This window comes from Histoplasma capsulatum, genomic scaffold (genome assembly GCF_000149585.1).
Source record: "Histoplasma capsulatum NAm1 scaffold_10 genomic scaffold, whole genome shotgun sequence".
Lineage (NCBI taxonomy): Eukaryota > Fungi > Ascomycota > Eurotiomycetes > Onygenales > Ajellomycetaceae > Histoplasma > Histoplasma mississippiense.
The window spans coordinates 900,928-917,710 of record NW_001813973.1 but is presented as its reverse complement, the minus strand read 5'-3'; the positions used below and the strand labels follow the sequence as shown (position 1 = coordinate 917,710).

Genomic DNA, 16,783 nt, shown 5'->3' with positions numbered 1-16,783 from the left:
ATCTAACGTAAAACTAGACAAGAGGGCGGGTATATATAAGAACGATATAAAAATCAATTATACATCAAACTACATATGTGGAATGAAACCTGATTCTTACACTTTTCTCCAGGGTGTGCATATGCACAAAATATAACCACTTAAAGAAAAAAGCCTACGCGGTACAAAAAATATGTAAATTTCAATATAACACGCTCACGTCCAAGCATCTCCTAAGTGGGCTAAGGAATTCATGGAGAAGGAACTCGGATGTCCAACCAACTTGTTGTAACCACAGGAAAATGACCACCACGAAGGGAAGATGTCCCCCTTGCCTGACGACGAATGAACGAACAATTAAGGAAAGTTTTGCCAAAACGATACTATTCCGCTCACACCAAAAACAGGCGAAATCCTCTCTTCTTACCATTGATACCATAGAGCAGAACAACAAAGAATCAAATTTCGTTAGGGGGTTGCGTGTTGTTAGTCGCCGGGGGGGGGGGGGGGGAAGAGACGTCATCATGATGTTTTTTAGTCCAAGTTTTGCGAGTAAAATTAAAACCATCCCCCCCTCTTGGAACTTGATATTTATACGTGGGTTGTAGGTAACGTGTGCCAAATGGATTAACGAACATAGGGTAAGACCCAAATATACCAAAGAATAATTTCACAGGCCGATCTCATCACATCTCATTACTGTGTTGTACGAGAGGGGACCAAAAAACGGACGGGAACAAACACTAAAACGCGGCATATATATATTTATATATACATATATATCTATAGAGCAGCCACATCCCCTCCAACCCTCCTCCTCCCAAAATATCCCCAAATATGTCCTCCCGTCACGCCGGCCGCCAATCCCCTTCCCCCTCCCGCCAAACCGGACCTCAAGGATCCGACATCCCTGGCTGGACCGGAAAAGCCGAGCAGACAGCTACAGATTCGGAACAACCTCTGCGGAACCTGGCGAGCAACAGTGAGCGGACTGGTGAACATCACGGTGGCGGGTGTGGTATCCGCGTTCCGGGGGCAATGGTTGATGTGGAGGGGAATGTGCATTTGCAGAGTAACCCAGTGCATGCGCTTGAGGAGGAATCAGCGACAAAGACGGCGAAGAAGGGTCCTGTGGGGATGAAGGGGAGGTAGGTTTGGTTGGGCTTTGTTTGTTTAGGTGCATATTGGGTGATGTGATGATGCAAAGGGGTGGGTTGATGGGTGTTCTTGTTTTATTTATTTATTATTATTTTTTCCCCTAACTACTTGTTACGGATTCGTTGTTTTGGTTTTGAGATGAATTGGTAAATATGGAAATGAGTGAGCGTGCTCGTGGGGACCGGATACAATCCCCATATTTTTCCAGAGGAATTCCAATTTTTGAAACAAGGTAGTTCTGCAATAATAGCATAGGACCCGACCATTGGTTAAATATTTGAAAACGGTGCGAGCTACAGGGGTAGACGGATACATCAAAAGAGTGTGCAGAGCAAAAACAACAACTCAATAAAGCTTAAGCAAATAGCACAAATTCAGGCGATGAGAATTTCAGGTTATCATACCATATCATAATCGTTGTCGACGCTGCCATTCCAGGAACAATGACACTGGGTAGCTTAAAAGCCATCGAAATGACATAAAGGGAAAAAAAAAAAAAAAAGGCAATAACCCCTCTCAGTATATTACTGTCCGACCTAATCATATCATCTTCCCTTTACCGATTTATTATCCTCCAACGGCATTTCATGTCGCTCTCTTCTCCGTCTCCTCAGAGTAGACCTCATGACTTGCCTCTGCTTTTCCCTTCCCCTCAACCCCCTCCGCCTCTTCCGCCTTCCCACTCTTCAAATCCGCCAGCCTTCTCGCCTCATTATGGATATCCCTCACCTGCTTATCACTCTGCAGATAGAAATCCCTCACCTTCTGCCCCGTCGGTGTGCCCAGGGCCTTCTCAAAGTACGAACTAAGTCCGCGCAGGCCACTTGCAGCCTTATCGGAGATGCCGTAGCTACTATCGATGTCCTTGGCCTTATCAGTGGCGTGGAACTTGGCGTTGAAGTTGTCCAGCGCGTTCCGGAAACGCGTGGAGAAGCCGTGCTTCTTGTCGAGGGAGATGGCCTGTTGGATCGCATGGTCGCTGATCACGTAGCCGTGCGCGAGGTATTCGGCGATTATGCGAGAGCGGGGCTTGTCTTCTTGTTCTATGTCGTGGATGCCCGCGGTGTCGTTTTTGGATTCAGGGGATTCCGCGTGGGCTTTGGGGCCGGCTAGCTCGTCGATGGATGCGGCTGCTGTTACCTTGACGGAGGACGGACCAAGTTGGGTATTGTCGAGCAGAAGGGCGGTTTTAGCAGCGCTGGAGCGTACCGGTTTAGTATTTGATAGTTTGATTTCCAGGAGTGTGTATGTCGGGGCTTGGAAGGTGGGGAGCTCACGCTTCTTTCTCAAATGTTACTGTTGCTGACTGTGGAGCGTCTTGCTCGCCTGAGCTAGGGGTAATTGATAGAGAGGTTATTTTTCCACTGGATTATAAACTGTTGGTAGCTGCATTTATACAATAGCATGAACAGGGAAGGATAAAGACAGCAATACATACCAGAAACTGAAGAAATCTCTTACTTCCTTCTCACTCGTCTTGGGTGAGATATCCGCGACGTGAACGGTGGTGTGGGAGGACATCGTTGAAGAGAACTTGAATATAACAGTACTAGCAGTATTGGTATGATCGCTCTATGTGGGGGAGAACACTGAACAGTGGTAGAGTAGGATTCGTTATTGGGTTGGTTGAAGTTGTATTGAAGACAGCTCCAGCGCAAAGCAAGACCAGGGAGACGCTCTCCAGGTAGATATAGAGCTGTGCGAGAAGATGGGGTTTGTTTGCACATCGCAACATTCAGCCTTGGATGTTGTTCCGCATCGTCATCGAGGGGTTGAACGGTGACTGCGCCACATATGACGTCGCCGTTGCTTCCGTGGCTGTTCCGGCGGCTCTCAAGCCACACCCTGGTGCGCTGGATGTTTGCATGTGAAAATCAGGCGATTTACGGGAGCCTCAAAATGGATTGAAAACGAGATAAGATAGTTCTTTTATTGTCGTAAAAACGATGTGCACTTTAGTTAACCTTGTACTTGAGCTTGTTTACATTAACCCCGGCACTGTGGTTGATCAAAATAAAAAGTAAACCTTTTTTCGTCATGGGTTGACAAAAAGAAGAGGGGAAAGGAAAGTGTGAAAGAGAGAGAAAGACGATGGATTTTAAAAGAAAATATAAAAATAGTGTGAGGTAATGTGGTCTCATGTGTCGTGAAATAATAGTGATATCGTGGTTACGTTAAAACTTGGGGTCATTAGAAGAAGATGAGAAATTCATCCCATGTAAAAAAAAAAAAGTAGAGTGAAACAACAATTAGGTGGTGGCAATTATATGGGGAAGGAAGAATAAGCAAAAAAAGAAAGAAACGAAGTTAACGGCGGTGCATCAGCAGGTATCTACATCCTTATATCTCGAGTAGTCCTCCAGGACCATTTGTCCTTCAAGGAACCTAATGCTTCACCGCCTGATAACGCGATCGTCAGCAATCGAAGCCTCCCTTAATTCAGTCTCAAGACTAGACGTGGTTGTGGCAGTGTGGTCGTCCTCCGTCGTGCGCTGCTGTTGTGGAGGCGGCGACGGATCAGGTGTTTGACGATAATCTTTCAAATTGGCTTCAAGTTCTCGAATTCGTCGGCGGAGAATGTCATTTTCCCGCTTCACCGCTTCGAGTTCTGCTCGATGGTAAGCTGCTTCTTCGTACCTTGATAAAACAGAAGAGGACGTGGAGCCGGATCGTGCGCGGTCTGCTGACGTGGTGGAGAGTTGGGAAGGTGGGAGTGGGACTGTGTGCGAGGTCATGGATGTGCGGTGGGAAGGGGGATATGCAGTGCTTTGGTTGGACATGTGGTGGTGGTGCGATGAATAGTCTGCCTGGTGTTGGTTTGGCGAGGAGAGCAATGGTGACGCGTTTCCGGACTGATGACGTGATGTTACGGACGCCTCGCGACTGAGACTTCCCCGGGGAATGTCAAGGGATGGGCGTGAAGAGGAGGATGGCGCTTCCCTTTCACGAGAGGGGGCAATGCTTGTCACCCCGCCTGCTATCACCCCTGATGCTGCTCCCGCAACGCTTCTGGAACTAATGTTCGAAGATGATCGATTGCGGCGTGACGCAGTGGGATGTTGTGGATCTGAGGAGTCATTAAGATTGGTAGACGTCGAGGATGTCGTGGATGCTGCTGAGGCTGTCTGCTGGCGGAGGAGGGTGAGTTCTCGCGTGAGACGGTTTACCTGATTTTTGATATTCGTCAGTCAATTCATCACTTTTCAGGAGAAGGGGGAGGAGTTAATTCCGTACCACTGCTTCCTGCTCCTTCTCTAGCTCCAAATGTAGATCGGCAACAGTAAGGGGCCGAGGATGTCGGATTGGCCCTGTGAAGAAATGAATTGCTATGGTTAGCACACAGTAGAACACGGGACAAGGGTATGGCAGTGACAGAAAAGCAGAAAATAACCCATACCTGGACCAACCCCCACTCCAGTATTATCGCCAGACGCAAGGCCGGGTGACGTGGGGAAATGTGGAACTGGAGGCGGACCCATGACTTGCGAGACTCGTCGAGAAACTGAAGGAGAGGCTTGAGCGGATGTTGAGCTGGTAGCAGTAGGTTGCAGCACGCCCGTTGACAGTGCTCTGGAAGGGCCCCGCGGGCGTGGAGAAGGAGGAACAGAATTTAGATCGGGGGCCATTATTCTAAGAAGACGTCAAAGTTGACTTTTATTTGTAAATAAAGAGGTGCAGCGGATATATCCGTGATGTTCTTGGCTCAGAGTTGGTGTTGTCAAGGTATTAGGCTGAACTATGGTGGATATCGGGCAAGGTGCACTTCGTTACCTGAATTTGGAGGGCATGGGGTTCGAGAGGCAGGCGCTAGACTGGCCGGCGGAATGCCAATTGATCTTCCGTTCTCCGTAGTGCAGTCATACACCAGATTCCGGTTGTTATTGACGGCTGGTTTTTAAGATGAGTCGTTCGTTGTCAAATCTCCCGAACCTCCAAGTGGAGAGAGTGGACATGAACATGGAAGAGGGAAGCCAATCAGCGTGTGTAGATAGGCAACAGTCAGTCCCAGAGTTCATCAGCCCGTCCGCCCACCATGCAGATTCCTATCTGCCAATGCCTGTCTGCATGCTCTGGCGCTGGCTGTGTCTGTGCAGGTTGATGCGGGTTGTTCGAGGTTGTGGGGACGTGCAACGGAGCGGAGACTCGCCCTCAACAAACTGGATATCAGAGACAACAACAACAACAGCATGGACAAATCAAGACAACATGCTGGCAACCTGGCTGACTGGAGTTGAATCTTACATATGACCCTCGCAATAGTTGCATATTGTTATTGCTATTGTCATTATTGTTATTATTACTAGTATTATTTATTATCATTATTTTTATTATGTTAATTTCGTGGTCGGTAAGGAAATATGAAACTGATTGCAACCACCTTCTCCAATAAGGTCATCATTATAGGTGTCAATACGACCCGCAAGCTTTTGATTCGACTATACAGAGGAGGTACGCGAAAAATCAGCTATTCGATCAGCGAAAGATGAAAAAAAAAAAAAAGAAAATACTTCCGTTCCATAAAATTGTTCAGCACATTCAACGCATTAACCTGGAACCTGGAAATATAAAAATGAAACCTCACAAATAAAATGATTGATCAGCATCGAAAAACACCCATAGATAATGATTTCAACATTCATTCAAAATCACAACCAAGAAGAGTGAATAAAATCATTGGTCTTTACGCCAAAAATTGTGCCTAAGGGAAGAATTTCCCTTAATCATGAGGGGATGAGTCAGGATATCCAGTATATTGCTCCAAGTAGTTACAGTCGATCGGCATAACTACATAATGAACGACTGGCAAGTCCTGTTGAACAGCGGGGGGTTTTCTGTTTGCAAGAACCCAAGCGTCCAGTATGGAGAATATCTGAGCCAAACATAATATTTATTTCATAGCAAGTCTTCCATGACATCCTTTCACCTTGTACGGAGTACAGTAAGTACATATATAAAACCATTGAAACGCACGAAAATATGTACGAAAATATGTGGCTTTTTACCCGTGGATCGTGCTAACAAACAACTACAGCCAGACCTTTGTTGAAACGCAGGTGGAAACTGCAGCTTAGTAAAGAAAGAGATTCCAAAAAGGCAGCCCGAAGATGAATGCTTTGCTTTTGCTGTATGTTGATTGACTCAAGAAGGTGAATGATGGTATCCGCATGTGACCCAGCTACTCACATAATATGACTCGAGAAATAATCACTTAAAATTTTGCTGGGCTAGGGGTTTTCGTCTGCTGAGTGATAAAACATGTACATATATTGTCATCAAGGGGTACCTAAGACCTGTTAGGCTTCCCAGATTTGAAAGAGGTAGCAAGGGTAGGAATAAATCCGTTTCAAGCAGAAATCAGCAGAGGCTATAAGAAACAAGTTTCCGTTTTCATACGAGAATAGTAGCCAGTGTCTATATATGTATATGTACAAGATAGCAAAATAGAAAGAGAAGAACAAGCAGAGGAACACGATGTTAAAGGTGTGAAAAAACTGAAACAGGCGACATCATAGCCACTATATCGGGATGTTTCCGCCTAGAACCTGAAAATCAACAGACGAAAGCAATGGACAATGGTACCAATGGGGAATTGCTGGATGGACCAAAAACAAAAAAGACACGCAAACCTGACCAACAATTTTCGTAGACATCGTGAAAAAGATGTGGCTTATGAGGGAAAGTAATGAAATGAAACTAAACAAAAAGAAGGGGTGGGGGGGCCAACAGTTTCGCGATTTACATAAATGGACGAATAGGTTGTTTGTTTCGGACATTACCGTGAAAGTAACATAAAATGGGGCTTGTGAAATGGAGGGATGGGAGAATGGAGATGTAGGGGTTGGGAATTTAGAAAGAAAAGGGTGTGATCAAGGGTGAAGGTGGGATGGGGATGCGGGTGAGGAGGTTTGCAAAGAGCAGAGACCAGAAAGAATGAGAGACAAGAAATTATCGTCAAAACATCTACCTTCAGACTTAAATATGAGGACTGTCTAGCCAACCGTCTCCAAGTTCGTATTGCCCCCATGCATGGTTTCCGCAGTATGCGACTGCAACTCTTTGTCGCGAACGTCATTTTCGTCCTTATTAATGCTTGAATCTCCTTGTGGAGGCACAGTGGCCTGCTGGACGCTTCCCGGCTCTACTCCCAGTCCTAGATCTCGATTAGGGCGAGGGGAAATTGCATTGTCATTGGATGGCTGCTGGGTCTTTTTCAATTTTGTCGCTCCCTCAAGATGTTCGTGACGGCTGCCATTTGTATTTTCGTCGTCAATCACGGCATCGAGGCTCCTGAAATTCAATACGGGCTCAATGGCCGAGTTAAAATTGGGTGTGCTGCCAGAGCCTATGAGTTCCCCACATGCAGATCCCACCAATGATGAATTGGAGGACGAGGAGCTCGAAATATGTCGGAGATGCGATCGCTTTGCTGCTGCAGCTGATGAAGGGGCGAAGATGGAAGAAAGGTCATCATCAGAAGTCTTTAAGCTTAGCTTTGGGAGACCGGGTAATTGGGTGTCGGTATGTGGAGGTTCAGATAAGGACCCCGGACGATCAACAGCCTTTCCTTTGTCGCTCGATGGTTCAAGAACAGAAACAGGGGGCGAAAGCTCACGGCCAGTTCTGACAGCTGTGTTACTTCCAGTAGCGTCCAGAGCCACCGAGCTAGGGTTATTGCTGTAAAGGCCGTTTTTCCTCGCTAATTTTTCTGCTCTTTTAGCTTCCCTCTCTCGCCGTTTGGCCTCTTTTTTGGCTTCTTTCTCTTCCTTTTTGCGCCTTTCTTCTTCAGAGGCGAGGCTCAGTCTTATGGCTTCCATCATCATCATCTCTTCAAGTTCGTCCATCCGATTTCGTCTGGAGCTTGCACGTGCAGGCGCTAAATTTGACGTGCTTTCCGCAGGGGAATCATTTTCACGATCTGCAGCAATGGCTCGTCGCTCCGCCAAGAGAGCAACAGAGCCGGCTTGGTTAGTTGAATTATCCGACCCATGACCAGTTGTTCGTCGCAACATACGTCTACTGCTGCTTCCCATACCTCTAGTTTCAATGGGATTATTCATTGCATTAATATACGCAGCTGCATGCAACGCAGTTGCAGCAGCGGATCTCCTAGCAGCTTGTGCCCGTGCTGTTTGGAGTTTGTGAGCCCAATCGGGCCGAATTTTGTCGGTCATAATAACAGCTGGAGAATTTGCAGATAGAGAAGTGGCGCGGCGTCGAGTGGTTATCGAATGACTATTAGCATTCCCAGACACGAGGGATGATGTGGAAGACGCTGGAGAGAGGAGAGTCTTGTCCAAGCTGTTGCTGGGGATATAGCTAAGACCCCGTCGGAAAGGGGGCGGTGTATAGGAAACACCAAAATCCGGCTGTACGCAAAAAGGACAGCCTGCTGGCTCGGAGATCAGTTGTCCGTCTGGTCGGTCAGGGGATGGTGAGTTTGGATCCCGTTGTTCGTGTTCAGGGAGGTGCGGATCGGCGCGTTTGATTTGAACAAAGCATTCCGAGCAGATCCATTGATCACAGCATCTGGTTCTATTGAGATATGGGGGATAGTAAAGGAAGCATATCGGACATTCAATTGGGTTTTTGTAGAGGTACGCCTCAATAGGTTGCCCGTTAACAAACGGATCCTTGGGTAGCTGTAGCTCTCGAGGGGACATTTCGCCTGGTGAACTATGTTTAGACGATGCAGTCAGGGATGCTAAAGTTTTAGCCCGTCCACGAAAAAGATGTGCACCTGGCGAACCAGAAACGCCAGGGGAAAGCTGAGGTTGAAGGGAAATGGAAGGAGATACTGGATGGGTAGTGGAAGATAGATCGGAATTGTACGACTGAGACCTGGATGTGATGGGAACTGTCAAGTTGTTAAGATTTTGGTCGGGTAAGTCTTGATCCTCTGGTAGCCGAGGTGGAGTGAGTTTATATTCTAATTCAGGGGGTATTTCGTCAGGAGCAGGAATCAGAAGCCCTCTAGCGGCAGCCATAAGTTGGTGCTCCGTCCATGAGTCCGAAAACTCCTCTAAACCCTTCCAGAATGGGGCAAGCCTTCGCTCAATCTACATGGAAAGTTAGTCGGAAGGATAAAGCTGTAAATATATATATATTTAAACGGACCAAACAGGACGCAAAATGTTGCCAATAAAACACATACCATTAATTGACGCACAACTGCCTTATTAAAATCCTCAACACCAGTATAAACTCCTTGTGTCACCAAATAGCCACCATCCACGTGCTCCTCCTTCATGCTCCGTTCTCGTTCCTTAATCCTTGCGGCACGTTCTCTTGCTAGTCGCCTAGCATCCCTCTCCTGTTTTGTTTCCTTTCGTTCAACGAAAGAGTCTCTATCGACCGCTGGTCCGATCCCTAGAAAGGAAAGATCCGGTCGACTCCCACGAAAATGCCTCGATGAAACCCCAGGTTGTGAACTCTCCGGTTGATTATGAAAACGGCCAAGGCCTCCGAGCGCAACAGCACCACCGGATGGACCCCGTCCATGACCATTTCGCCCGGATGTTCCCGCCGGGGGCCTTGCCTCTTTGGTAGCAGTATTTCCCATAGCGGAACAATGAAGATGGTATTTAGAGTAAGTTGAAGCAGAGGATGCGGCTTCGACAGGACGTATCCAATCAGGCTGAGTGGGCAGTGTAATGGCCTTTCACTGAGAGATAGCTCACGTTGTCGACCGGGAACCTAGAAATGGGTGACTGGAGGGGTAATCAGACCCGTCGATGGCTGGAACATTAAGAATAAAAATCCGGCCATGTGAACGACAAATTCTTCAGCATTAACAAGGGAATGTGAAAGAAGACATGATAAGCTCGGGGAGACGTGATACGGGTTGGGCTTAGGTCATGAGACGAGCTCTAGCTTTGCCTGCACCGGAATGTGAGATACGGCTGAGCTTGCGACAACGGCGAACCCGGCAACACTGCACAGACACACAGTGACAGCAATGAGGAGAGCTGCATCAACCGCAGCAATTTAGGAAACACACACGATGGAAACTCCAGCGTTGTCGCACCCAGACACTCCGGATAACTCGGCGGTGCTAGTGGTGAGCATGTCAATGTTGGAAGTGGTTCATGGCTGAGAAGTTTGGTGCTTGCCTCAACCTGGTTATTCTGCCGCTGCCTGGAGTCCCGATTGGGTAATTTAATACCCACCGCCAGAACAGCGGATGCCAAGGCGTAAGTTACAATACAAGGCGTCTTATTTATTTCATTATTTCATTAGGCTATCCACAGCTTCAACACGAAGTAATTGCCAAAAGAACACAGCGGCGGCAGTGGTATCGGCAACACAGATACAGGCATGAAGTCGCAATGGCAAGCGCCTGTACGACTCGTCTTCATATCTCTCCGCTAACGCCAGAGTTGCTCCAATCTATCCTCCGTTTAGCGGCAGTTGAAGCTGCGACTGATATTTCCTTCCACTCTGTGCAAACCTTCCCCGAGAACAGCTACGGATTTGTCAACCTGTCGAAAATGGAAGCGGAGAAGGTAGCGAAGAAGCTGAATGGGACCATCTTGAAGGGGAAGAAACTCAAAATTCACGAAGCGCGTCCGTCCAAATGCCAGCTGCCAGATAGTGAAACCGTCCCAGCTCCCAGCTCCACCTCGCCTCAGTCTAGAATTGAGAAGGCTTCCAAAAAACGAAAGAGTACAGATAATATTGTCGGTGGGTTTGAATTGCCTCAAGGTCGACATGTAAAACGTGGTTGGACAGAGCCCGCAGGCCACGCCAAGCGCAGTCGCAAACCGGATGAAAAAGGAAAGCACAAGTCTCGGCCGTCGAAATATATCGAGAAGCCTGAATGTCTGTTCAGGGTTACAGTGCCTCCAAATCGGGCTGATATCACCAAAGAGAGGAATAAATCGTCAGAGAAGAAGAGAAGCAAGCACCCGAAAAAGGGAGTGGTTGTGCATGAGTTTGAGAATTTAACTACAATCCCGAGTTTTTTCAGAACTGGTGAGAAACCTTCAGAATCCAGCCTCACCAGCGAGTATTTGGATGGCAAGGGCTGGTTGGATGGCGCAGGCAACGTGAAAGAGGAGCCTGTTGTTGAAAAGAGACCTAGAGTGAAACAAGCACCAATGGAGTCAAAAAAATTCCGGGAAAGTAAGGAGGACCTAGCGGACAGAGCTACCCCGCGGGTACTGACTTCCGGTGAAGCGGACAATGATGAGACTACTTCTAGTGGATCTTCAAGTGAAAATTCTTCTGAGGAAGAGGACAGCGATTCAGATGAAAGCGATAAAACAGGCGCTACATTCTCGTCCCCCTCGTCTTCTAGCGTAAACGACTCAGCGGTGTCATCTTCCTCTTCAGAAAATGGTGCAGGGGATGAAGAAGATGTGCAGAGCGAAAGTGACGCACAAATCAAACAACCAAATAACACCCTAAAAACCATTACCCGACGATCCATCCTCGTAACTCCCAGCAAAGACTCCACGAACCCAGCCGTCACTAGGAAAGTAAGTCACCCAGCCCAAGACTCCAACCTGAACCAGCCACCGGCAATGTCCACAGAAGTTCATCCCCTGGAAGCGCTTTTCAAACGTCCCGCCAAACGACGGGGGCCCAAAGATTTGGAAACACCCTTAGAAATAAACACTCAATTCAGCTTCTTTGGCGAAGGATGTGGCGATAATGATGATATTGAACAAGAAAGAGATGACCACGCCATTACCACCATGGAGAATGGCCATAATCACTTCTCCCTCGATGCAGGAGAGCCCCAAACCCCTTTTACGAAACATGACCTTATGTCAAGAACAGTACGAAGCGGCGCACCTACACCAGACACTACTGCGCCCAACAAGAGTAGATTTTGGGGTGATTTTGATATTCATCAATACGGGAACAGTGATGGAGCTGAAGTTGGTTCAGCTACTCCCTCAAAATCAGCCGAGACTGTTGATACTGCCCCTACCGAGAAGAATAAGGAAGAGGAAAAGGATGAGAGCGAATTTGCAAAGTGGTTTTGGGAAAATCGGGGCGAGAATAATCGGGCGTGGAAGAGGAGGCGGCGGGAGGCGGCGAAAATGAAGAGGCAGAGGGAGAACAGGCAGAAAGGGATCAGGGGGAAGTAGAATGAATGGAGGGGACAGGGCCGACAAGTTCATAATTCTACTCTTTTTTCTATTCTCAGTTTCATCCCGCTCAATTTCAATTTCCCCATACATATGACTTGTTATTTCTATGCTTACTGTTGGCATTTTTTTGGCGAGGAGTCCACATGCGCAGAGTATACACAGGCTATTCGCACTAGCATTTCCCATCGAGAAAATAGAATTGAATGCTTTTCACCTGTTTATTATTATATTTCTTACACGTCATGCCGGCTTTGCTCCTATCTCCTATAAACTACAATTCCCTGACCTACTTGCGAACCTTAGGTAGAACCGTGGGGATCAATCCCGAAGTCGGGATCGGCTAAGGGACGACTGCCGAGAGCCCACGGCATATCACATGATGAATCGCCAAGCCACCAGGCTCTGGTAACATCACATCAACTGATTGATATAACATGAACATACATCGCCGTCATGATACCACGAAGTACATTCCTTATTCTTTGGCTTTTTACTGTGCCTCTCACTTCTCTTGTTTCTGCATCCAGTATGTAACTCCCTGTCTTGGCTCTTTTACCTCTTCCATCGACTGTTCTTCAATGCTAACTTGCTAACTCTACCACCTCTGAGCAAATAGCGCATACTTCATTCTGCAAATGTACCTGTTTCTCCAACAGCACAATCATCCAACTTGGACTCCCCAAAGCGGAAGCTATCTCCCCAGCGTCTGTCAGATCGTTTTTCCTGCCTCGAGATGACCAGGATTCTGAAGGCAACAAAAATGATCTAGAGAAGGGCGATAAGAAATACAGGGCACTAAACTGTAACGATTGCAATCGCCGATTTTGCCTAGAGTATGGGCTTCCCAAGTGTAAAGGGGCGAAGGAGGAGGATGTTGTCGCGTCTTGCTTCCGTAAGTGCTGCGAATGTTTTCATCCTGCTCGTGGTCACAAGTTTAAACTCCTCCGGGGGAATAAGCTTATCGCAATCTTCTTACTTTGGATACGACATACGTCGATCTCTGCAAAAGCGGCGATGGCCCTGACTAGTTTCTTTAGAGCGCGACTCCAACAAGGACAAAGCTGTCGTTTTCATTTTCATTATAGCAACGGCGGGACTATTGGTATGGGCAGCAATACAGCCGTGGGTAGAGAAATGGGTATTGGTAGGTGTTCCCCCCTTTCTCTGAGAATACTAAGCGCAAAGAAAGACGTTTCCTTTACTCGAGCGGGTGCTAACTTGTTATTCCCATTTGGCAGGCCGTAAAAGAGCGAAGATCGTATCTCCCAGTTCCGAGTCAAGCTCAATAAATGGCTGAAAACAAGCCATATACGCGATTTATATTGGAATTTTTGGTTTTGGAATACCATGTTAGGTTGGCTTTTTTCAATATGAAATTTTATTTCTTCAGGGTTTTTAATTTTTTTTTTTTTGTGTCGTGTTTTGGAAACCCATTACATCGTATACCTATCTAGCAAACGGTTAGGGTTTTACTTCTTGAGAAATGACCAGGAATTTCAGTACGGATATTTTACTCGCTTTTTTAGTCAGTTTTTATTGAATCGGCTTTCCTGGTAAAACCCCAAGCCCTCAAGATTTCACTCGAGAACCTGGTTTGGACATCGTTCTTGGTTGGGGACAAAGGTGATATTGTGCTGTGTCCGGAAGACTTTCAATACCCACACCACCATAGGCTGAAACAATAGGTGTTCAATTAATTCAATTCCTACTCCGTAGTTTATCGCAACTCTATGTATTACCATTTTTCGTCAAACTCGAAAATTTTTCGGTGGCGTTGACCAGAACCTTCGTTAAACCATTGGCTAACTTTCAAAGTACCAGTACTTCAAGTACTCTCTCGCGATATGGATATGCGGGCTAATGGACCATGCTTGACAGGTACCTGGTACTTGACCTTGTGTCGATCGACTGGCAACTTTGGTACGGACCAAAGAAAGCTTAAAAGAACCCTGTGACAGATTGCTTCACGCTGAGTTTATTTTGTGGTCAACAAAAATCGCTCCACACCCTCTTGCTCCCGCATTCTATCGTGCTCGAAGTATTGGGGACCTGAGGCCCAACTCCAGACATTAAAAAGAGAACTTCAGAGCGAGACCCCGATGTGTTCCCCCTCTTCCCATCGCAAGGATTAACCGGAATTTGAAGTTAGACAAGAGTGCTGGATTCGTGTGGAACGGGTAGCCGTAAGGATCAAGTTAATCCCTCAAGAATATGAAATTAACGCGTCAGGCGTGACCAAACGCCTCCATCTCCGCCAACGACGCGGCAAATACTACCACTACACCCGCTGTGATTCAGCACGATTCCCCCGATGCAGCCTTTCCTACAATTCAACTCTTTATCCTGGGTAAGTGTAGCTCCCATCCTTGTGTGGGGTTCATCACTTTTGTTGTTTTCCATCGTGCGCACTGACACTTTTGTCCTAGCATTATGCCGCCTGGCCGAGCCCATCGCCTTAACCTCCATTTTCCCTTACTCGTGGATTATGGTTAGAGACTTTGGCATAGGCCTCCCGAGCAATGCCTCATTTTACGCGGGGATTCTTATTTCTGCTTTTTCTCTGTCGGAGAGCTTGACAGGAATGTTCTGGGGTGGCCTCTCTGATAGAGTTGGCCGCAAGCCAATCCTGCTCTTCGGTTGCGTAGGTACCACGCTTTCCCTGCTTATTGTCGGGTTTCCACTAGTTTCTGGGTAGCACTATTTGGGAGGGTCCTCGGTGGCATTCTGAATGGGAATATGGGCGTTATCCAGACGATGGTAGGGGAATTGGTAAAGAGGCCAGAACATGAACGTAAGATTTTTCTGTCATTTATTTTATTTCAAGTGTATTCACTCTTGAAATATGTGCTCCTACGGCTAACTGTGTTCTCCCACAGCCCGTGCTTATGCTGTTATGCCATTTGTCTGGTCTATTTGGTACTATTATCGGTCCTGGTAGGTTTTATACACCAATAATCCGATTTCTTCTTGGGCTTGGATGTTTAAATACTGATTGACCATCATTGTAGCTATTGGAGGCTGCTTCGCAAGACCCGTCGACTCCTTCCCGGAAGTATTCTCGCGTTCTGGGATTTTTGGGAAATTCCCTTATCTTCTTCCCAATGTTATTTGCGCTTTTCTGCAGCTTATGAGTATCATTGCAGGGTATATGTTCTTGGAAGGAACTCATCCTGACCTACTAAGGGGCGCCGCTGCTGTCCAGCATCCCCACGATTTTGACGAATTTGGGGCACCGCTGAGTGCAGTTGCTACGGCAGGCTCTACTGCTCACGCCTCAGCTGATCTACGAGTAAAGTCATACGGGACCTTTAATGACGTCGACATGCACCAGGACGAAGAATGGGATGTTAAACCGGACGGCAAGTCATACGAATGTTCTGCCGCCAAAAAAACAAAAGTTTTCACGTACCGCGTAACCATGCTTGTGATTGCATTGGCGATATTCACCTATCATTCCATGACTTACGATCATCTACTCCCGATATTCCTCCAAGATGATAGAACCGGAACAGCCTCCATACTCGGGAAATATGTTCTGAAGATCCCCGGCGGCCTAGGTCTTTCAGTCCAAACAGTCGGAATGATCATGGCTGTTAATGGTGTAATCGCGCTTCTAATCCAAGCCATAGTCTTTCCACTCCTAGCAGAATGGCTTGGGGTTTGGAACGTCTTCGCGCTCGTCACCGTTTTGCATCCAATCGCATACTTCATCGTCCCCTTCCTGACATCTCTCCCGCAAAAATTGCTCTTCCCTGGGATCTACACCTGCTTGACTATCCGCAACTTCTTCTCCATCCTGGCCTATCCAGTCCTGTTAATCCTCATCAAACAAGCCTGCCCATCACATTCCGTAATAGGTAAAATCAACGGCCTCGCCGCTTCCGCTGGTGCAGCGTGTCGAACAATCGCCCCACCGATAGCCGGGTATCTTTACAGCATTGGCTCGCGAATCGAGTTCACTGGCCTCGCATGGTGGGGTAGTGCAATCGTTGCTATTGTGGGAGCTTTTCAGCTATACTTCATGCATGGGAAAAAACACACGGCGGTGTCGGTTACGGCGCCATCTGTCTTTCTTCACCATCCTCATCAAGGGGAAGAGGAGGTACCATTAATCCCAGAAGTTATCCATGTTACTGTACATGATAACACTTAGCGGGAACGTCCCTTTGTCTTAATTATACTTCCCTCTACCCCATATATTCTCTCTCTCACAACACCTTTTCGTTGATTTACCATTAACATGTCTTTCCACACTATAACACAGAGAGTGATAGGATTATTTATCTTTCACCGGCGGCGCTAACTACCACTTGCAGGTGATGGATTAAACGATATCTAGTGTTATTAGTGTTCTTAAAGAGAGTGTTAATGAATATTTTACGGTAACGATTATATGTAGTATATATATTTTTTCATCCTTGTCCTTTCCATTCTTACAGCTTGATTTGATACTCCCCATTTGCCAGACAAAACCCTAACTTTTGCATCATCGCTCTGGAGTAAATTTTGAAACAGAAATAATATGATTTTATTTCAATAGTTAACTA

General features: G+C 46.9%; 5 protein-coding genes across 5 annotated transcripts; 3 read left to right on the top strand and 2 right to left on the bottom strand.

The window, feature by feature from the left end:
* Positions 1-816: 816 nt before the first annotated feature.
* On the top strand, positions 817-1,418 carry HCAG_08170 (predicted protein; the record flags this gene model as incomplete). Its single annotated transcript, XM_001537011.1, has 3 exons — positions 817-1,127; positions 1,157-1,188; positions 1,393-1,418. The coding sequence occupies 3 exons, from the start codon at positions 817-819 to the stop codon at positions 1,416-1,418; spliced, it is 369 nt and encodes a 122-aa protein (XP_001537061.1).
* Positions 1,419-1,722: 304 nt separating this feature from the next.
* Positions 1,723-2,658, bottom strand: HCAG_08169 (conserved hypothetical protein; the record flags this gene model as incomplete). The annotated part of the gene is made up of 2 exons (XM_001537010.1): positions 1,723-2,335; positions 2,576-2,658. 2 exons carry the CDS (start codon positions 2,656-2,658, stop codon positions 1,723-1,725), a joined length of 696 nt encoding a protein of 231 aa, XP_001537060.1.
* Positions 2,659-7,127: 4,469 nt separating this feature from the next.
* HCAG_08168 (predicted protein) lies at positions 7,128-9,697 on the bottom strand (the record flags this gene model as incomplete). The annotated part of the gene is made up of 3 exons (XM_001537009.1): positions 7,128-8,803; positions 8,885-9,194; positions 9,290-9,697. The coding sequence occupies 3 exons, from the start codon at positions 9,695-9,697 to the stop codon at positions 7,128-7,130; spliced, it is 2,394 nt and encodes a 797-aa protein (XP_001537059.1).
* Positions 9,698-10,463: 766 nt separating this feature from the next.
* Positions 10,464-12,233, top strand: HCAG_08167 (predicted protein; the record flags this gene model as incomplete). The annotated part of the gene is made up of 2 exons (XM_001537008.1): positions 10,464-10,476; positions 10,540-12,233. The coding sequence occupies 2 exons, from the start codon at positions 10,464-10,466 to the stop codon at positions 12,231-12,233; spliced, it is 1,707 nt and encodes a 568-aa protein (XP_001537058.1).
* Positions 12,234-15,021: 2,788 nt separating this feature from the next.
* On the top strand, positions 15,022-16,389 carry HCAG_08166 (conserved hypothetical protein; the record flags this gene model as incomplete). The annotated part of the gene is made up of 3 exons (XM_001537007.1): positions 15,022-15,027; positions 15,113-15,170; positions 15,245-16,389. The coding sequence occupies 3 exons, from the start codon at positions 15,022-15,024 to the stop codon at positions 16,387-16,389; spliced, it is 1,209 nt and encodes a 402-aa protein (XP_001537057.1).
* Between the last annotated feature and the right edge of the window lie 394 nt (positions 16,390-16,783).